General features: G+C 40.1%; 1 protein-coding gene across 8 annotated transcripts in view; it reads left to right on the top strand.

Annotated features, from left to right (window-relative positions):
* Positions 1 to 6,895: 6,895 nt before the first annotated feature.
* Positions 6,896 to 21,715, top strand: part of HP1BP3 (heterochromatin protein 1 binding protein 3) — a 35,088-nt gene continuing 20,268 nt past the window's right edge. For 2 of the 8 annotated variants that reach the window (XM_079918519.1, XM_079918526.1), the window contains exons 1-6: positions 6,896 to 7,034; positions 12,714 to 12,813; positions 15,457 to 15,610; positions 16,939 to 17,098; positions 19,489 to 19,632; positions 21,460 to 21,540. In XM_079918519.1, coding sequence (XP_079774645.1) covers positions 12,732 to 12,813; positions 15,457 to 15,610; positions 16,939 to 17,098; positions 19,489 to 19,632; positions 21,460 to 21,540 — 621 coding nt within the window. In that variant the 5' untranslated portion in view covers positions 6,896 to 7,034; positions 12,714 to 12,731. Of the gene's footprint in view, positions 7,035 to 7,092; positions 7,581 to 7,615; positions 12,279 to 12,713; positions 12,814 to 15,456; positions 15,611 to 16,938; positions 17,099 to 19,488; positions 19,633 to 21,459; positions 21,541 to 21,715 lie in introns of those variants that run through there. The other 6 variants (XM_079918521.1, XM_079918522.1, XM_079918524.1 and 3 more) reach the window with 6 other exon arrangements.

Below are 21,715 nucleotides of genomic sequence, written 5' to 3'. Positions count from 1 at the left end.
TTCACCCTATAGACATTACAATTATGCTTTTGCTCACCCTATGTAACAAGAAAAAAGGATTAGAACTATTCCCTCTCTTTCCCTATTATGATAATTTGTTTTAACTTTCCCTTAGCTAGCAATATTCAGACAATCTACTAAAGTACCATATAGTACAGTGTTAAAATCTTACCTGAGAGACTAACTCAATTAAATTATAATAATGGAAATTGCTAAATAACCAGAAGTTAACTGGCAATGGAAACCATTGTACTGCATATCAAAACTTGATGAGATGCAAGTAAAGTAGTAGTACTTCGAGGTAAATGTGGTGTCTTAGATTTATTCAGGAAACATGAAAGAGTTAAACAAGTTAGGCCATCGAAGGAACCAGCTGAGTAAAAAACATGTTACCTGAGTGGATAGCAAGAGTTCATATAGGAAGAAGTTGTATGCTGTAGTGGAAAAGAGATCTTGACTAGAGCTAGGAGACTTGTGTTCTGATGCTAATGCTACTGTTTACTGCTAATTTGTTCACTCTCACTTGTATGGGCCCCCACCGTCCTCTCTAAAAAGGGTTCACTCATGCCAACCATATGAGCACATCCAGAATCACTTTAAATACTGTTTACCAAGCTTAACAGTGAATTAAGTCTTGGTGAAATAGGATATTAAACTTTTCAAAGAAGTAAGAATATCAAGATTTTCTGAAATTTTCAAAACAAATGACCATCCAGCAGTTGAACTTGTTCTACGGATGATTTTCTTTCTGACTCTTCTGAAATATTTACCTCTTGTTAATCAAAATACGTCTTCTGACCTGAAGTCCTAGGAAACTATCTTTGCCAAAGCTCTAATGGTTGTCCTATCTTAATTGCTTCCTAGAACATAGAATAACGGGGCCCAGCATTGTTGTGTGTTAGAATCACCTGGGAGTTTTCAAAAACACAAATCCTGGGACTCCACCCCAGACCAGTTATTTCAGACTCTCTGAGGATGAAACCTTGGCATCATTTTTAAAAAGTTGCCTAGGTGATACTAATATGAGCCAGGGTTGAGACCACTGTGGAATGGTGAAAATAACCTGATTTACCAAACAGTTTAGAGAACAATTTATATTTTCAGTTTTGTTTTTTTTTAAGTTTCAGTCATGTTACAACCTTTTTCACATCTTCTTTGTTCTTTTGGTTTTTTTGGCCACACCACATGGCATTCGGAACTTCCCTGAACAGGGATCAAACCCACGCCCCCTGCAGTGGAAATGCGAAGTCTTAACCACTGGACCACCAGGGAAGTCCTCTGATATTTTAAAAATATTTTTAAACTGCAAGGTGTTGGTTGGACACACAAATGTGGCATTACAAATGGCACATGTTTTGAAAATACAGTGCTATGAGAGCATATAATGGGTGCCCTGTGTAAACTGGGGGGTTAGGGGATGCGTCCCTCAGGAAGAGAATTTTAAACTGAGAAATCTAAAGAATTAAATAGTTCAGGGGGTGGGTTCAAGTAGAAGGGATCATGAGTGCAAAGGCTCTGTGGTAGGGGGGATGCAGGGTGTATTTGAAAAATGAAGAAAGAGTGGCAGGTATGGTGAGAGTCCGTTTCATATGCAAAAGTAGAATTTAAACATGTCCTGTGACAAATTAATCCAGACAAACCTTCTCTGGGCAAATGGGTGAAAGAACTTTTTGAAAGTTGCCGTATTCTCTCAATTTAGTAGAATTTGCTAGAGACCAACCTTGGTTGGTTTTCTTATGTTTTGGTTTTTTTTTAATAAGTTGTCACCCAGTAAAAGGAATGGCGGTACTTTTAATCATTTCCAGTCCCAAAATTTAGTGGATGGGAATAACTTCTGGCTCTTTAGAATGAACAGTTAAGTTTATATCTAAGATTAAGATTATCTATAAACACCATGCACCTCATAAGATTGTTGTGAGGATTAATTAAAGGAGATCAGATAAAGCCCCCAGCATCCTGACTGGAATACCTGGGGCATGTCCTCCCTGTGTCCAATGTTCTTTTTCTATCCCATTCTACAACCTTAGTCATATTCAGCTACATACAAAATTAAACTACACTACCTTAAAACCCATACCCCCTGCAGCGGAGCATGGAGTCTTAACCACTGGACCGCCAGGGAGGTCCTTCAATCACCATTCTTTTTGGAACTTCAGGTTTGTGTTTTTTTAAGCAAATGGATCCAGTTTCATAATTCTGACTTTAAAAATTTGTCTTCTTTTCAGTCATAGATTTTGATTCATGTTTTCCTTTAAATTACTGGGTTTTATTGGGAAAAATATCTTCCCCTTTAAGCATAAAGAAACTTTCTCAAACTTCCCCATAACCACGAAAGAAAGATGTGTTATGGTGACCAACTTATTTTGCTGGGATTTTCCTGGTTTAAAACCTGAACGTCCTGCCTCCCACTAACTCTCAACCTCCCCATCAGTAAACCCTGACAGTCACCACCCTAGGTGTCATTGATCTGACTCTCACTTATCTCTGGCCACCATCACAGACTTGGTTCCCCTTCAGGCATCTTCCCGCAAATATGATTTGCCTTTTAAGAGACAAAGTAGGAGTGGAGAGAGAAGAATAGTACTGTTGGCAAATTTACTTCCTATTACACTGTCAAAACTGGATATATTTTGATTTTTAGTAAATCTGATAAATGAGTGTCTCTATTATGTCTAAAATGCGGTTGTCTTGCCTCTGGTGTTTAAAAGGGGTAAAAGATGGTTCAACACATACAATTCCTAGAACCTGACATGAACCAGGCTTGAAAGCAAATCCTTTTGCTTTCCCTAGAGATGGCAGGACTAAGTACCTTAGGGACCTTAATTCTATGTTCTAGTTCCCACGGAAAGACACCTATAATAACATTCCCAAATGTTTTTGTTCCTTTGAAGGCTGAATTGTAACCTCAATATGTCAGATGCTTCAAACTTAAAGGGTAGCTTTTAAAACTCTTATCCTCAAAATGACAGTAAACTCTTGGCACTAACACTTCTCAGACCCTCTCAAGGAGCTAGAAACGTTGACTCCAATTGAACACCGAAGGGCTAATGACATCTAGGACAGAGGTTCTCAAACTGTGAATGACAAAATTAATGGATTACAACCAGCATTAAATATATATATAGAGAGAGAGAGAGAGGGAGAGAAGGGGGGGACATACGACAGAAAATGTTATTTTGTAAAATGTATTTGGTTTTTATATTCTGATCTATGTATGATCCTTTATCCAAAACGATTGGGATCAGACATATTTTAGACTCAGAATTTTTCAGAGTTTAGAAAAAAGTTTTTCAGTTCGATGACTGCTATGCTGAATAGAGTTAAAATTATTGCCACCAGTGAGTAGAAGAAAGTGCAACATCATCAGAGGAGGATCCAGGGGTGTTGCTTATCTCTAAACCAGGGTCTTGGCCTCAGATAATAACAAACAATAAAAGAGAAAACCATTAAGGGGGTAGCAGTAGTGAAGTAATATTAAATCTCTTCATCAGTCTCCACTTTCTGCCTAATCGTATAAATTAATTCTCTTACCATCCCTTTCCAAGCTGCAGCCAAATTGAGGGCCATTTCCAGTCTTTCTGGCTAGAAACCAGAAAAGTCAGGTGACCCCCAACCCTACCAGGACCATACCTTCTTAAGGGATCAAAGCTTCAGCCTGGGTTTTGGTTACTGCTGTGTGAAATTGCAAGCCCTTAGCCTTGATTTGTGGGGAAAATGAAGATCAGACTTGCTAGGAACAGAAACTTCTCTCCCCACCAGGCAATCAAGAATTATTCTTCAAACATCTGTGTTAACACGAGGTGGAATGTGAGTAAAATAGGTTGATGTATCTTTCATGCTCAACTTTGTGAGGCAGTGTCCTTAGCTGTGGTCTGGAATATTCTTGGAATCTGCAATTGCTTCAACTTCCTCTATCCTTATGCCTAAATCTCCAAAGTCACATATTTTGCTTTTCTATACAAAACAAGACCTTTTAGCCTAACAGACTTAAGTATCACTTAGCTTTAAATTTGAGGAATAGCAAAAAACCTATTACACTGACAACAGGCCATGAAGTCTGCAAAGCTTGCTGTATGCTAAAGTTGCAACAGTGACTTGGCTTCTGAAGAAAATGGGTGTTTTTGTTGAAAACTAGAAATGATGCAGTTGCATTTTGGGGACTTTTTTTTTTTTTTTGTGGTACGCGGGCCTCTCACTGTTGTGGCCTCTCCCGTTGCGGAGCACAGGCTCCAGACGCGCAGGCTCAGCGGCCATGGCTCACAGGCCCAGCCGCTCCGTAGCATGTGGGATCTTCCCGGACCGGGGCACAAACCCGTGTCCCCTGCATCGGCAGGCAGACTCTCAACCACTGCGCCACCAGGGAAGCCCGACTTTTTAAAAAAAAAAATTTTTTTTTTTATACAGCAGGTTCTTATTAGTTACCCATTTTGGGGACTTAACACTTGCTTTTCTAGTTCACAAAACCCTACATTTCCTCATGTTTCTGGGACTCCAGAGTCACTCCTGTAAGCTAGTTGGCCCTGGGCAGAAGTGTGAAGTCATCACAGACGACAGCACGTTTACTTCTTTCTCTCTCCTAGAAGCTCTTCCTCTAGTCAGACACCCAGAGTTCTTACTCTTCTGATCCCTGACTGTCCAATGGAAAGCTTTAGATTCTCAAGTTCAGAGGTTAAAACAATGAATTCTGAATTATCAGTTTGAGACCTGTATGTTAGCTCTCCTTGATAGCAGCACTTTAAAATTGCTATAGAAGATGGGCTTCCCTGGTGGCGCAGTGGTTGAAAGTCCACCTGTCGATGCAGGGGACGCGGGTTCGTGCCCCGGTTTGGAAGGATCCCACATGCCGCGGAGCGGCTGGGCCCGTGAGCCATGGCCGCTGGGCCTGCGCGTCCGGAGCCTGTGCTCCGCAGCGGGAGAGGCCACAACAGTGAGGCCCGCGTACCGCCAAATAAATAAATAAATAAATAAATAAATAAATAAATAAATAAAATTGCTATAGAAGAGATTAAAAGGAGTGAATGGTGGAACTTCAGGGACTTTGATATCAGTCAGTGTGAGAGGTCTCTGTGCAAGAGGGTCTTACTGGTGCTCTGACCATAAACTCCACACACTCCATAAGAACTGAGCTGCTCTTAAACTTGCCAAGATGTGTGTTCCCTCGGTGCAGAACATCAAACAGCCTAACAGCTTAAGTAAAGGGTGCAAAATTCATCATGTAAATCTGTTTTTAACAAACACAATTGAATGATGTTTTTACTAGTATAGCTCAAAGAAAGCCAAGTGAGATAAACTATAAAACCATACTCCATGGAGTCTTAACTCGGATGTGGCTAAGTATAAAAAGCAAAACTGACCAGATGTTACATTTAGCAGAGGTAAAATGCCTCAAGCAATATACATGTCCAATAAAAACTTCAAATCCCTTTGGAAGTGAAAAACAGCTTGACTTCAGTGAGTGGTAGCTTTAGTGCATGGTTGGGGGGCGGTTGTGTGCAAAGCGCCTCCATGCGCACACTCTGGAGAAAGAATTTTTTCAGGGTTTTCCCTCCTTGGGTGTACATGTTGTAAACAACACATAAGTTGTGTGTGTGTTTTTTAAGCAAAAATCTGTGGAGTGGAGAAATCTAGTTTGCCCTTATCTGTGTCAGCTTCTTGCATGAGATGGGGCTAAAGACATTTCCGGAAAAAGAAGAAAGGTAGGACGTTTTAAGCATATGAACACATAAAAATGGAAGAGTCTTTTAAAAAGGAGACAAAAGAGAGAAATGTTGGTAAGAAAGGAAGTGAGCAGGGTGAAGTTTGGGCACAAAATGACCAAAACACCTTGTGAACATGTTTAATGGGACCCCAGAGTGCCAGGGCATTGGTAATGCCATCGGGACATTAATGGTAACACGCACCTTGTAAGGAATTTTTGGTGGTGGTGGTTAAATTTTTATATACCTCCCTTTGGAACTGATGGAGTGTATGGCTGTGCCTGGGAAAGCTGGTGAGACAGTTAAAGTGCTAATGGCCATGCCAGAGCCTGAGGACTGGACTAGCAAGTGCTTAAATGGTTTCATAATAAAACTTTGGGATGACAGGCACATGCATTTGAGTGCTAGTCACACTGCTCTGAGCCTCACGGCAATTGTAGTGTTGTTTATTTCCCTATATCATTACCCGAACCCCCTCTATCCGCGACAAAACACCTACTACTTTAGGTACATCGTATTTTCCCAAACCGACTTTGAAAAGTTCCATTTTTAAACAGTACGTACAAGCCGAAGTACGCTGATACCAACGTAAAATGGCAATCCAAAGGCAATTCCCTGTTTTCTAATCCCACGGTTTCCTTATTGAGAACCGTCCCTGCATATGCAGATTAGGGAGCCAGGGAAGACCGTTTCATTGATTAGAAAATCAACTTTTACAGTTCTTTTCCTGAGTTATTACGCTACCCTGTACTGTATGGATACTTAATGGGAAAGAACGTGAGGTACTGAATTTTCCGCTCTCTGGGTTTCTAATTATTCCAACCGCCTTCAAAGAAGTGTAGTTCTTGTGCTGTGGCTAAATTCAGAAGCGGGAAATGCCAACCCCTCTAAAGGCAGACGGATCGCCAAAACCAGGGACTGAACCAGAGTAGAGAAGGGTTAAGTGAAACGAGTGCCCTTCCGAGAAACCGAAACCACATCGCCCAAGCTAACGGGCGCTACCCGGGAAGCGCCGGGTGGAAGGTACGAGGATACACAGACCCCGCCCGGGCGTCCCCACATCCCGGAGCGCCCTCTCGCGCCCCCGCGCGCCCGACCGGGGAGGCAAGCCTCGCGCGCTCCCTCCGCTCCCGCGGGCTGGGGATGCGGCCGCCGACGCGCGCGGGGGCGGGGCCGGCTTGGGGGGCGCGCGCGCGCGGGGCCGCGGGCAGGGGGGCGGGGCGGCAGAGCTCGGCGGCTGGGCCTGGAGGACAGCGGCGGCGGAGGCGACGAGTGGCAGCGGGAGCGGCGCCGAGAATCCTTGCGGGACGCGGGCGACAGGAAGCGGGGAGCGCAGAGGTAACTCAGGACGGAAAAGGCGGGTGGGGAGTGGGTGCGGGCCCGTTGGACCCCGAGGGCGAGTGGCGGAGGCCGCTCGCCCGGGGCGCCGACGCCGCTACCCGAGAGGAGGGGGCGGGGCGCTCGCGTCCCTGGAGGTGGTGCCTTTTGTCTGCCTTCCCCGACCGCTCCGCCCCCTTCCCCTCCCCCCACTGCGACCTAGCCCCCTGCCCTTCTCCTGGAAGCCTTCTCCGGGACCCTCTCGCGCGCGCGCTCCCGCCCTTGTTTTGTTTGGACTGGGGAGGTTGGGGAGCTCTTCCCTGATCTAGGGCCCTGCGTCCCAGCGCGCCTGCGCCAGCGTCCTCCCGCCCGCTCCGATTGGCTGAGGTCTTGCGCATGCTCCCGAGGCCCGCGGTGGGCCTCGCTGTCCGCTCCCGCCCTCCCCCTCACCCCACTCTCAGCGGTTTTCGGAGCCGGTTCGAAAGATGCCGGCGGCGGTGACTGGCTGTGGCGAACCCGCCCCCCAGGTTCTCCGCCCCCGCCGCCGCCATTACGGAGCTCCCAGCGGTGAGTTCGCCGAGCGCTGGGACTCGCGGTCCGCCGCCTCCTGCGTCGCGCGTTGGGCGCCGCTCGGGTCGCGGCGTCGGCCTCCCCGCGCGCATCCCGGAGCGGGAGCTCGAGCTGTCAGCTGCAATGAGCGCGCACCTCGGTGTCCGCCGCCGCTGAGCTCGCCGCCCTTTGCCTCGCCGCCTTCATACTGGCTCCGCTCTCGCCCCCGCCTTGTGCTCGGCGCCGCACCGGCCGCTCCCCGCCTTTGTCTCTGCTGGTCTTTCTAATCGGTTCTCTCGGCGGTCTGGGCTCGGTGTCAGCTGTTGGCGCCCCTGAAAAGCCTTTGCTGCTGCTGCCGCTGCCGCCGCGACGCGGGCCTAAGCTTTCGTTTTCCCGTATGGCTTTCCTAGAGCTTGTTAGTCACCGCTCCTTAGGTGATGTGATTTTAGCTAAGAAAGTCAAACGTGTGAATAGGGGCGTTTGTAAAGAGTTGGAGGCAGGAGTGGTGAAGTGAGAGGCCCAGATTTGAGATTTTGATACTGAATTGGCCAATGTCTGTGACCGAGGACGAGTCACTTAACCACTTTGAGGGAGTGTTCACCCCTGCACAGAGGACGGCCAAGGTGAACTTTACCGCCCTTTCCGCGTATACATTTTCTCTCTGTTGTTTATCATGCTTCCCGACTTTATGTTACATTGAAAAGTGAGAATTTAGTTAAAAGTACAGCTAGGAATTCACCTGGGACTTTATGGACAAAGCTGGCCTTAGAGTGAAGTTACACGTGTCTAGTTTTATTTTGGAAGATAGCTTAGTTTTGTTTAATCTGGCATAGGCATAAAATCGTTAAGAACTTTTAAAATTCTTATTGCTCTTTTTAAAAGTTTAGTGTAATGTGTTTCAAAGTAGAAGTAACATTTTTAGAGGTTATTTTTGGCCTTGTTTTTAAGCTTAATTGGAAGATTGAGGGCAAGAACTTGGAGAAAGTGTCCTGAACTCTTCGTGTATAGATGAAAATCCTAACTCTTTAGCCAGTTAGATTGTGCGTGCCTTAGGAATAGATCCCTGTAGTGTCCATAGCATCTGTGCCCAATATAGACACTGATATATTGAAATACAAAAGTGAAAAAGAAGTTGCTAGCTAATTATACGCATGCTTTTTGTGACATTACCTGTTAAGTCTGAATATAGTTAAAGATTTTAGATTGAGAACAACTTGATGTAATCAGTGCATAGCTAATGATATTATAATGTATAATGTCTTGTGTACATTTTATGGTAAAATATGAAATAATACTTTCCCTAAAATGCGTACTTTCAAGGATATCAGTAAACTGAAATACATTGTTGAACTACTTATTTTTCTAGTGCTTTCTCAATGTAGAGAAAGTAAATTAAAACTGAAATTACGGACTTTCTACTTTTACAACCTTTTCTTTATTGCCTGCATTTAAACAACTTAGCACTTCCCTTGACGAAAGCAAATCTTTGTTATGTTAATCTCACATTAAATTTTAAAAACAGGTTGATGACCACAGAAAGACCACATAAACCACAGGTAAACTCAGATGGCACATATAAGAACCCAGATGAAAAACTTATTCAAGTTTCGTCTATTCGTTCTTTCACTTAATAAATATTTATTAAGCACCTATTCTGTGCCTGGCATGTTTCTTAGGCACCAAGTATGCAGCAGTGAACCAGCCAGATAAGATTCCTGCAAGGAAACAAGTGTGGCGGCCTAAAAGTCTGATCATTCAGAAATGTAGCAACAAAAGTTAAATTAATGAGTATCTGTGATGTTCAGGTAGTATGAATTAACCATTCATATAGTTTTGTTAGCTTTGTGATGAACAGTGAACTTATGGAATAACTCATTAACCAACCTATTATAAAGAAAATGCTATAGGGCTTCCCTGGTGGCGCAGTGGTTGAGAGTCCGCCTGCCGATGCAGGGGACACGGGTTCGTGCCCCGGTCCGAGAAGATCCCACATGCTGCGAAGCGGCTGGGCCCGTGAGCCATGGCCGCTGAGCCTGCGCGTCCGGAGCCTGTGCTCCGCAACGGGAGAGGCCAAAAGAAAAGAAAGTGCTATAGACGGAAGCCTTAATTTTTATGACCTTTATTAAGGAAATACAGAGCTGAGGCAAACGTTTCTTAATATTTATATTAAATTCTAAATATTTAGTTTTATTTTTTAAGTGTTCTTCACACTTGCTGAATATAGTAATAAGTACTGTCAGGTGTCATTGTTCATTCAACTTTTTTCTCCAATATTTATCCAGCACCCAGCATGTGCTGGGCATCCTTCTAGGTGCTGGGAATACAGTGATGAATTAGTCCTAGCCCTTGTAATGCTTACATTTCACTGGAAGAGACACATAATAAAAAAGTAAATAGACGTATGTTGAATTACACGTGGTGTTAAATGCTGTTACAAATGCCATATAAAGAAACCTGAAAAAGAATAAGAAGGATGGGAGGGCTTTCTGAGGGGGTGACACTGAGCACAAATCTAATTGAAGTGTCTAGGAAAAGAATGTTGCAGTGTAAAAGAAGAGCATGTGCAAAGCACACACTGAGGACCAAAAGATGATCTGTGTGTTTGGAGTCAAGAGAGTAGAGTGATGGGTGGAGTAGTAAGGGGTGAGATTACTGAAATAAGGGGGTGTGGTGATGGGGAGGTTTTAAGCAGGAAAGTGTCAGGCTCTGTTTTTTTTGGTGGATGCAGCCAGGAAGATTGGCAAACCAACATTTCTCAGTTATTCCACCCTGGGCATACTTCTTACCTGACCTAATTTAAACTGACATTCTTGTCCTCAGGTTAATGATGTCTAATGTCTTTATGGACCATGTACTTGTTGCCCTGACTTCAGTCAATTTTGTCATCTTGGCATTGAGAGTAGTTTCCTTTGCACCCCCACTCCTTTTCTAAAACCTGTTTGTTTCAATTTTGAACAATTAGTAAATATAGAGTTGACTGGAAGGGTTTTGACTTTTTTTTTTAGTATTTTACTTACAGGGAAAATATTTTTTAAAGATCCTCTATGAACAGACTGCTGAAGGTTTTGCTGACTTCGCAGTATCATTTTCAACCTAGCTAGTATTATCATGGGTTAAGAAAGATGAATTCATTAGCAGTATCACTTCACCAAGAATAACCTGATCATGAAGTTTTACTTCTGTATGGTATTTACATGTAAAAGTGTCATCAGATTTGCTTTTTTTTTAAATCAAGGAAAATGTATTATTATGTAAGTTCTAGTTGGGTGAGGGAGCAAGTTTATGTATTGAAATTATTCCAAGATAGACTTTTAGCGTTCACAAACCTAAATAATGCCCTTAAACCCAACTTTTCACAAATGAGAAAACTTTTTATTTCTGTGTTTTATAGTTGTTGAAGTGAACTGCTATGTGAGCATTTTAAGTAGTTTTTGTAACAGTTAATAATTTTTAAATATTCGTGGATATTCCTAATTTACTCTTGAATAATAAGTTTTTAGCATATGATCTTGAATTCTTTCAGCTGCCTTTCATTGCAGTTGACGGATAGTTCACAAGTCTGGCATTGCTCTTGGTGTTCCCATAAAATGGTTTTCCCTGTAAATGTGAAAGCGTTCTGTATGTTTGGAGCTTCAAACTATTACCTGACAAATTGAAAGCTCTTAAATTCCTAGACAGGGTTAGAGCTTAAAGTAGAAGCTGAATGACTAGTCTACTCTTTCCCAAGTCTTCATTAATGTTCAGTAGCACAAAGATCTAAACGCCTAACTGATTATTTTCTTAAATTTTGGAAGAGTTTTTATATAAAATGTTACTGAGGCCCAGATGAGGATGGGCGGGGCAGAGGGTATTAATGATCAGGTAAATTTGAGTGATTTACATGCGTTTTATTTTTAAATCTTTAATTTTGTTCTTTTGTGCTGATTTTACTTAACATTAGAAGTATGACAAATAAGGTCTTAGAGGCATATTTATTCTCCTAGGTGATGGTCTGAATTTGCTTTTCTGAGTCTGGAGGCTCTTAGACTGTCATGTTCTTCAGCAGTATTTTTGCCCTTGTATTACTTCTCTGATGGAGATGGAGTTAAGGTTACAGTTAAGTTTCCTGACCCCTTTGAGAACAGTAACAACAATAGCCTCTCTCTTTAGTAAACTGATCTTTGAGTAAACATTGACTAAACTATTTCTAGGTCTCCTTATTCTGTCCTTTCTGAGTTCCTGATACTAGCAGAAGGGATGGGGTTAGGTTCCTTATGAGCTTTCTTGTCCTTGTTGCCTTTGTTCATGTGGAAGGTGCAACAGCTGCTGTGGCTTGTGCATTTGTCTTAGTCGCTGCTTTTACATAGTCTATATTTTGATAGTGATTTTATCTTTCTGAATGATAACTGACTAAGTCATCTGTCGCTTAACTATAAGTTTTATAGTGAATTTTTTTTCCCTTTGGATGTATATTAAATTTAGACGTTTTAGTTTAGTTTTGTTTCTGTTAATCTTCACACCAGGTCTTTTCTGTGCTTTAGGTTGATTCTTCACCACACTGAAACCACTAGGAAAAATCCTTGTGGTTAACAGCAGAGGCTTCAGAGTGTAACCTGTACTCGGGCCTAGAAATTATTTTAAATGGCGACTGATACGTCTCAAGGTGAACTCGTCCATCCTAAGGCACTCCCACTTATAGTAGGAGCTCAGCTGATCCACGCGGACAAGTTAGGTGAGGTAGGGGCTGACACAGTCTTGAAGCTTCACTCTTGGATCAGTCCCTGACTTCAGGCCCTGCTGGGTCCTTCTTGGTACCTGTTCCTTCCTCTACTTGGGGGAGTCTGGGTTGTGAATCTGAACAAATCAAGTAGATACAAAGTTCTTTTCATCTTCCCTTTCCCCTCAAACTCCTGAGAAAACCTAAATTTATTCCAAATCAAGTATAATTACTTATTTCCATTTGAAATTCTAGCTAAAATAAAATACATTGAAAAGTACTTCTTAAGAATCATATTTCATTTCAAAAAACTTTGTTAAAAGTAATTTGCATCAGATCCTGGAGTCGACTTGAAGAATTCTCCTACGTCTTCTGACACCCAGTTAGGCCCCTTGAAAAAGAGAGAAAAGAGAAATTTTGTTTGCATGTGTGATTATGGCCGTTTCTTTTCTTAGAAGGTAGAAGATAACACCATGCCGATTCGTCGAGCTGTGAATTCTACCCGGGAAACTCCTCCCAAGAGCAAGCTCGCTGAAGGGGAGGAAGAAAAGCCAGGTAAAGTAAAGCGGTGGACAGCTTCAAAAGGCAAAAGTTTCTGCTCCAGTTTGGAGTGTCCCATAAATTCCCTTGAACTTACTTGTTCTTTTTTTATGCTTCAGTGTTTGGGGGGAGCATTTAGAGAGAGAGGTGGTACCTGTTGGTATGTCATTTCTAGACCATGTGGGCAAAGAAAGAATTTCATCTTGTCTCTAAAGATTTTTAGAAGGTGAAAATTTCATGTTCTTGGAATTAAAAAACAGAAAGATGGTTGGAGAGAACAGGAATGGTCGAAGAGTAGCTTCTGGGCATACAGTGTCATCGGGATGAAGACCCTGGAAGAATGGAAGACTTGGGCCTTCAAGATGGACAGCGGAAGGCTCAACCAGAAATCATCAAGAGGCCTCAAGGGAGCAAATGGGCGATCAAAGCATTGGTTTGTAACTTTGGTGTTGGTGGAGAGAAGATTGGCCAGGCAGATGTGGGAACATAATAAATCAAGAGAAAGGTAGAACCGTCAATCTGGAGCATTCGTGTTCCTTCATGGCACCTCTAACCACTTCTGCAAGTGGAACTGCTTTTCTTGTTCTTGTGACCTTTTTCTTTTTCTTTTCTTTTCATTGCCAGGGATGAGCACATGGTGCTGTCCCTGTCGTGGCTGTTAGAACCAAATATTTGCTGACCAGCATATATTACCAATAAAATAATACATGCACCCTTGATGCCTTTATCCTTAGTGCACTAGGGATCTGCTCTTCTCCAGCTGAGCATGGATTTTGTCTCAGAATCCTCAGACGAATACTACAAGCATTTGGGGTACTCTGGCCTAAGGCAGTGAGGAGACATGGGAATCAGCATATTAAAAAAAATAATAGTTGCTGGTGAGTTGAGGGTAGGTTATTTTTTCCAGGACTGAGATAAGCCACTTGATGGCCCATCTTGAGCCGCATTTAACAGCCAGCTGAAGTCACTAAGTCACTAATAACATGAGTTTTCAGAATACACCAGAGTGTTCAGGTGTAAGGTATTAGAAAAGTCAACCGAGAATTTATAAAGGACCAGTAAGACACTTCACAAGTTGTGTTTGCTTATCTTATCTCTGTCCCATTATAGTATTTTGTACATGAAAATAATTGGACTTCACTCATGTTGTAAATTTTATAAATCCAAAAAGGCATACACAATAGTTCTGTGAGTTGGAAACATTGTCTCATATGTAACAGTGTCTCATTATCTGTTGAGCAATTGAACCTTTATTAAACCGTAAGCTTTAAGAGAAAATAATGTGGAATTTAATTTGTAGCCCTGCTGTTATGGTAAAACTCAGTAAACGGTCTTGGCTTTTCAATTTGTTTAGAATAAAGCAATGTAAAAATAAGTAAACATGACTAACTAAAAGTAAGTTCTTACAGTTAGGTCGGCCAGTTAGGTCAGATCGTTGGGGCAAAGGGCTGTAAAAGATACATCGTGATAAAAAAAAAATACATCTTGCAGTTATCTGTATCACCAGATACCATTGTTATACTGAAGTTCTAGCCTTAATATTTGCGTAACAGCTCTAGAAGCAGTAGAAGAGGCCAGAGGAGGATGGGAATCAGTACAAGTGCTAGCCTACAGGTTTCCCCTAAAGCATTTTGTATTATGTTCATAATAACTCTGTGAAGTAAGGGTACTGAGATATGGAGATGTCAAAGAACTTGCCCTAAGATATCAAGCTAGAATGTTAGAAAGTCTGAACTTGAATCCAGATATATCTGACTCTAGAGCCTTGATTTTTGCTGAGCATATATGGGAGGATTTTTCACTTACATGCAAGTCTGGTTGAAGAGCGTGATCCAGGATGATTTACAAATTATAGTTGACTATCCTGAAACTTACGGCTTAGAATTTTAATTTGTAGAATTCCTTTAGCATTGTATGTATGTGGTTTGGCTATCAGAAGGAAGTGGCATTTTTAAAAATCTCTTATTTATATGAAGGCCCCAAAGAAGTCTTCATTATGCCAGTAATGAGTTCACATAATTTAAATGACTAAACTCTTCAAGCATATCCTTTTTTTTTTTTTTTTTGCCTAGTTTTGGCCACTGATGCCCTTTTCTTTTAAGTCTCTGCTTAACCATTTCCTGGGGTTCTGTGGTCTGTAGTGGCTGCTCAAGGAGACCTACTGAGAAAAGACACAGACCAGCAACTGCAGACCTCAGTGTTCCCCCTCTCATATTTCTACACTTGCCAGAATCATTTCACTTGGAAAATAAATATTAATTTTCTATTATTTATTCCCTTACTAATATTAGCCTGTTAAGTTATGAAATGGCTAATTTCTTAATTATGAGTCTCATCATTAATGTTATAGAGTAAAACACTCAAGAGTTTTGATTTGGGGTAAAATGAGTTTCCCTTTCTGTGCAATTTGCTGATCCTTCTCTTTTTCTCACCTAATGGTCTGGATCAGCAACCCCTTATATAGGCAATTTGAGTGACATAAATCGGGGAAAAAAGTGTACTCATAAATCATTTGTTCATTTTAGGATACAACTGTTAATTGCAACATTTGGCTTATCTGTTTAAAGAGATAAACTTTTACCCTTTTATTGACTTAGGCTCTAATGTATTTACTTGATGCAATTCTACGCACCTGATTTCTTTTTTTTTTTTTTTTAGAACCAGATGTAAGTTCAGAGGAATCTGTCTCCACTGTAGAAGAACAAGAGAATGAAACTCCACCTGCTACATCTAGTGAGACAGAGCAGCCAAAGGGGCAACCTGAGAATGAAGAGAAGGAAGAAAACAAGCCTTCTGAGGAAACCAAAAAGGAGTAAGGACTTATGCCTTCTTGCTATTTGTATGTGAAGACTATGTAAAAGGACTGTAGGTCAGATTTTTTTAAAGTGATACAACTTAATTTATGCTAGATACATGCTATTTGGAGTTACTGTTTTTGGAATTATCTTTTGGAATAGGCTTACGATGTAGTCATATGGCCTATTAGAATTTGTAGTAGTTATCAGAACAGTGGTTTGACGGATGCACAATTCATTCTTTTCGGCTTTGGCATGTGTTTTTGTGCTTAGAATTCATTGTGGGAGTGTCTCCTATTGTAAACATTGACATACTTTCAATAAGAAATGGAATGTGACTAAAAATCTGACCTGAGAGATTCTTCTTCACTTTATTCCTCCCTCTTTGCAAGAATGAGTTGTTTTTACGTGCTTATGTTAGAAAGCATTAATCTATACCAAGACATTGCTAGAGTGACCTAAAACTCTGTATATATTTGATGAAGTATTCAATTGGAGGGTGACTTTGAGAATCTGAAGGCAAAATTTGCTATTGATAATCTGTACAATGTGATGGTGATTCTTTTTTAATTTAAATTTTTTTTTGCAGGACAGCTGGTAGCATTCATTCTATTCTTTTCATAGTTGGTGAAAACAGGAATTACTTTTTAAATAAAAGAATGACTTAGAAATAACTATACTTTCCAGGTATAATCCTCAGGGAATCCTTCATCCCAGTTTCATAGGTATATGTAAGGTCTGTGGAATTTTTAGCAGCTACCCTTTCTTTTAGGTACATGGGAGTGTTACTGTTACTTAGAATAAAATGTGTATAATGCTTTATGGTTCACAAAACTTTTTATGAATGTAATCTCATCATTTCTTGCAGCACCTTGTGAAGTTTTTGGTATTACGTTACTGTTTTACAGCTGAGGAGGTTGAGACTCAGGTCACTGGCTAAGATCATATAGCTAGTAAATGTTGGAGCTGAGACTCAAACCCAAGTTTTCTGACTTCAGAGCTTGAGTTCTTCGCACTGTACTGAATCGCATCTGTTGCAGTTGTTACTAGAACTCATTTTAAAATTCTCATTTCTTTTATGTACTGGCCCTTCATACTAGTGCTGATTTATATGACTCCTCTCTCCTGTGTGCAGCTGGGAGAGCACACCTTTTTGGTTCATTTGTAGAACCCAATTTTTTTTAAATGTTTTATTTTGTAAAATGTTGCTTATTTTACGTATCACCTCAGTGTGGAAATGAATTAAAACATTGATTTTTATCCCTCTCTGGTCTTTTCTTCTTTCTGACTTTATACTTCTTTCTGAAGAGTTTATCTTGCATAATAACAATTCTTTGTTTTAAAGTGAGAAAGATCAGTCTAAAGAAAAGGAGAAGAAAGTGAAAAAAACAATACCTTCCTGGGCTACCCTTTCTGCCAGCCAGCTAGCCAGGGCCCAGAAACAAACACCGATGGCTTCCTCCCCACGTCCCAAGATGGATGCAATCCTAACTGAGGCCATTAAGGCAAGTTTTTATTTCAAGCAGTTCATCTTAGATTTATTCTGTTTGTCTCTTGCGTATTTGAAAATGGCATACTCCTGTGCAGGCATCAGAAATCTTGCTCTGCTTCCTAAAAGAGATTTAAATAGAAGAAAGCCATTGCTGAGTTCATGTTTTTATAATATTATCACATTTGCTGAGCACTGTTAATTTTTTTAAAAACTCAGATTTACTATAGCAAGTATTTTTAACTTATCTTTAAATGTTTTTTTAAAAACTCAGTTTATTTTCAGTATAGTTTTTATTTGAAGGCTGAACATGTTAATTCATTCAACAAACAATTAAGGACTAGCTTCTCTGTAGCAGGCAGTCCTACTAGTGATATAGCATAGAATAAGACAAACAGAGTCCTTGCCCTTATGAAATTGAATTGTGACTCAGGGTAACTGAATAGCAATGAGAAAATTTTTATTTCAAAAAAGTATACTATCTTTAGGTTCATTTTCAAAGCTTATGTCTAATATTAGTAGTTGGTTATCTTTCACACCAGAACTCTTTTAGAAACGTCACTACTTTGCTTCATCACCTAGTCATTCCAGAATACTTGCAAAATCTATCCTCCTTCCATAGCTTTATAACTTTGCTATAATTCATTGACTTTCATTAGCTTGTGTGATCATCAGATACTGTTTTCCTGTTTTAAGGGTATCTTCTAATCTGACCTTGCCTTTTTGTGTGTAAATTTTTCTGGTTCATTTTGCCATGTTTATTTCATATGATCAGATGACAAGAGGAGTTAAAGTAGAAGCCATAGACACTCTGATTTCAGGGACCTTGTTGCTAGGATCTGAGTCAGAATTGGGGAGAGAAGGCTACAGATCAGTTTAACCAGCGGTGGTTTACATAGGAAAGAGGAGCTTGGTGGTCATACTTAGAATTTGAGAAGACGCCACTAACAAACTGGAAAAAAGGTTTGCCTTCAGACCTCTCCCTACACTCCTTCAAGACAACTCTCAACTCATTAAGAAAACTTTCTTGGTTTATATAGCTTGATTATAGTGAGATCTCTTTTCTTTGTGTAGCCTTTCTTCAAGGATTTCACTTTGTGACCTCTCAGTCTAGGTTTGGGTTACAGCAGGGTTACAGTGAGGGTGGAGAAGGGACTAAAATTCTAAGATAATAAAACAAAAAATTTAAACAGTATAATTAGGCCTGAAAAATAGTTTGAATATGATTATGCATATTTGTACAAATGAAATACATACATATATGTATATATATCTCCCGTGTATTCCATGCAGTGTAAACAAATCATGATTTCAGACCATTGACACCATTTTCTGAATTGAACAGGAATCTTGATACCTATTTTCATCTTATTCAGTTTGGTGGAGCAGGGATTGTTTTAGCATTAGAATGTGCTTTTCTGCTTGATTTTCTTTACTCTGTGTTTTCTTATAAGATCAGGAGAAAACTTCAGTAGGTTGTAATAGGTCAGAGACATTTACTTGAAGCAGGTGATTCATTTTAACACAATCCATATTAAATTGTGTTGTACAGTCTTTTCTGGTTCATCTGTCTGTGACTTATTTTTCTTTATCGTCAGTGTATAAAATAACATTCAACCAAGTCTTTATGCAACGACAGTGAGTAAATCCTATGGTCATTTTATAGACAATGGCTACACAAAACTGGTGGACTAGCTCATTAGATAATAGATGCTGCTTGTGTGCTTCAAAATGTAAAGCTTTTGAAACAGAATTGCTGCCTTTGTAACGCAATGACCTACTTCAGTTTTCCACGGGCATTAGTCAAATGGAGTATAGATAAATAGGATGGAAAAGGAAGAGGGCACTTTAAATTGCAATCGAATGCTCTCATTGTCCAAAACGCCTGTTAAGGCTTTGCATCTGTAAACCCAGTTTTGTGCCATTTATTCAGATTATCTTTGCTTATGGTATCTGCTGGCATTCACACAAAGCCTGCAGAGGAATACTGGTTCTGGTGTGCTGAAGTTCATTCCATAAAATGGGCCAGATCTGTGAACCTACAAGGGGTAGAAGTGCCCTGTTTTCCTCACTTTAATGCTAAAGATCTGTCTTCTAAATACAGAATAGAATTAGAATGGAAAGAGCTTCTTCATGAACACACAGAATGTTATTCACATGTTGTATCTTCTCTTTGGCTGTTTTGAACAATTTAAAATTGTTGCAGAAATATTGTTAATTCTGTATTTCTCCACAGCCATGATGAACTGAAGTTACCTGCAATACTGTTCACTCTTTCCTGCCATTTTTATCATCCATTATCAAGTTCACTTCCAAAATAATTTATTTTGAAAACATAGGTGTCAGAAAACATGAAAAACAGCTAGTTTAAATTAATATGTATGGTTTGATAAATCTGTTTCCTAGGCATGCTTCCAGAAGAGTGGTGCATCCGTGGTTGCTATTCGAAAATATATCATCCATAAGTACCCTTCTCTGGAGCTGGAGAGAAGGGGCTACCTCCTTAAACAAGCACTGAAAAGAGAATTAAATAGAGGTGTTATCAAACAGGTATTAAATGGTTGTTTGTAATAAGATCATTTCAACATGTATTAGCTGTAAATCCATATTTAGTAACATTTAGGCTTTTTGTGCTTTGTGAATTTGTTAGTTAAGATAAGTTAACATGATGATGAAAAGCTTAAAGATAACTATTCTAGAGAACAGAAGCAGTATGGTAATGTAACTTTTTTCTAGCGGCCTGTACTTTTAATTGAACTTTTGGGGGGCTGCTTGTGCTTGAGATTATGTGGTGCTGCAGATTAGAAGTGGGGTTGAGGAGTCCAGTTACTGCAGCAGCAGAAAAGGTAATTGTTCTTGTCTTAGGGTTGTTAGTTTTAAGGCCTAGCTTCTGTGGCTAGACTGGTTATCATTATAAATTAGATTTGCACATAGGTTCACCTTAACTTATTAGTATCTGAAACTATTAAGGCTTTGGGGAGCATCAGATAAACCTGAATAAACTGAGAATAATACTAAAACCAATATTGATTTCAGGCATAAATCCATGTTACTTTGCATAGTACATCAAAACTTTACTTAGAGCTATGAGGATATTTTGTACAACACAGCGAATATAGCCAGTATTTTATAATAATTTTAAATGGAGTATAATGTATAAAATTTTTGAATCACTATATTGTAACCTGAAACTAATATAATATTGTAAATCAACTATACCTCAACTTAAAAAGAAAATTGTTTAGCTAGAATGAACTTTCTTGTCAATCTTCAGAGGTCCAGAGGGAGGAAGTAACTACCAAGGTCCCATGGTAATAGCAAAGATGGTTCTGAAGATCTAGTTCACTGCATTCCCTGAGTCCTATTGCCTTTTTTCTATATCTTTCTGCATGGTTTGATTAATAACAGAATTCTGTGCCACTCAGGCATTTAAATTCCTCTTAGGAACTTTCAACAAGTACTTAACTCCACAAATATATTATTGAGTGTGTCCTGTGTGCCAGGTGCTTGGGGGTCCATCTGTGAGTAAAACAGTCCTGTGATGGAGCTTACATTCTTCCTTTCTCAAAATGTTGTAAAACTGGTATTTAAATGGCCTTTAAAATAATCATTGCTTAAAATACATTATCTAACCATTATAATTAGTATCATAGTATATGTCAGCACAGTTTATTAGCTGGCTTCATGTTTTTCTTTTTGAAAATATAGTTTGTGACCTATTTTGCCTCATAGGCTGACCCTCAGTTTGATGCGTCAACAAGTTTATAGGCTGAAAGCATTTCCGTTTGATTGCTGTATTCACAGCAGGGTAGGTGAAGCTAAGGTGTGGAGGACTCAGGTTAATGTGAAGTTCTATGACAGCACTTCGTAAACTGTGGAAGTACATTCTAAGACTTCCACATACCGTCATGTGCAATGTCTAAAATTGCTAGATAACCTTTCCCATACGCAGTAATAATCTGTAACGGGCAAACTGTAGGAAGCATTGTGGCCTGAGATTAACTAGGCCTGAACTTTTGCCAAGGAGCTGTCTTCCTTTCAAGATAGAGGTTTTCTCACTTATTTTTTTTCTTGAAAGCTTATAGTAGACTGTTTAACCTGGTATCACCATTTTTGTAGATGAGGAAACAAAAGCTCAGAGGGTTTATGAGGTTGTCCAGTATTGAATAGCTAAATGGTACCATAAATAGGATTTGATCCCAAGTCTTTTGACTCATCCATTCTTTTTTCTCTGAAGAGTTCAGCAGCGCTTTACATTAGTTCTTGCATCACCATGCCCTGTAATTCGCTTAGTCTAGTATAAAGTTATCAATATGAGTACCAGAATAATTTAAAATAAAAATACCTGTTATTGCAACTAAAGTTAATTTACTTTAGGTAAAAGGAAAAGGTGCTTCCGGGAGTTTTATTGTGGTCCAGAAATCAAGAAAAACACCTCAGAAGTCCAGAAACAGAAAGGTAAGAAGTCTGTACCAGTTTGGTTGAGCACTGTAATACTATTACTACTGCTAACAATACAGTGTTTACTGAGTATTCACTGTGTGCACTGTGCAGGATGCAGCCTTTCTCTGAAGGCCTGGAGAGGTTATAATTCATTTGCTCATTATGATTCAGCCAGAGAGTAGATGGGACA

This window comes from Stenella coeruleoalba, assembly GCF_951394435.1.
Source record: "Stenella coeruleoalba genome assembly, chromosome: 1".
NCBI classification, from domain to species: Eukaryota; Metazoa; Chordata; class Mammalia; order Artiodactyla; family Delphinidae; genus Stenella; species Stenella coeruleoalba.
This window is presented reverse-complemented; position numbering and strand designations above follow the sequence as displayed.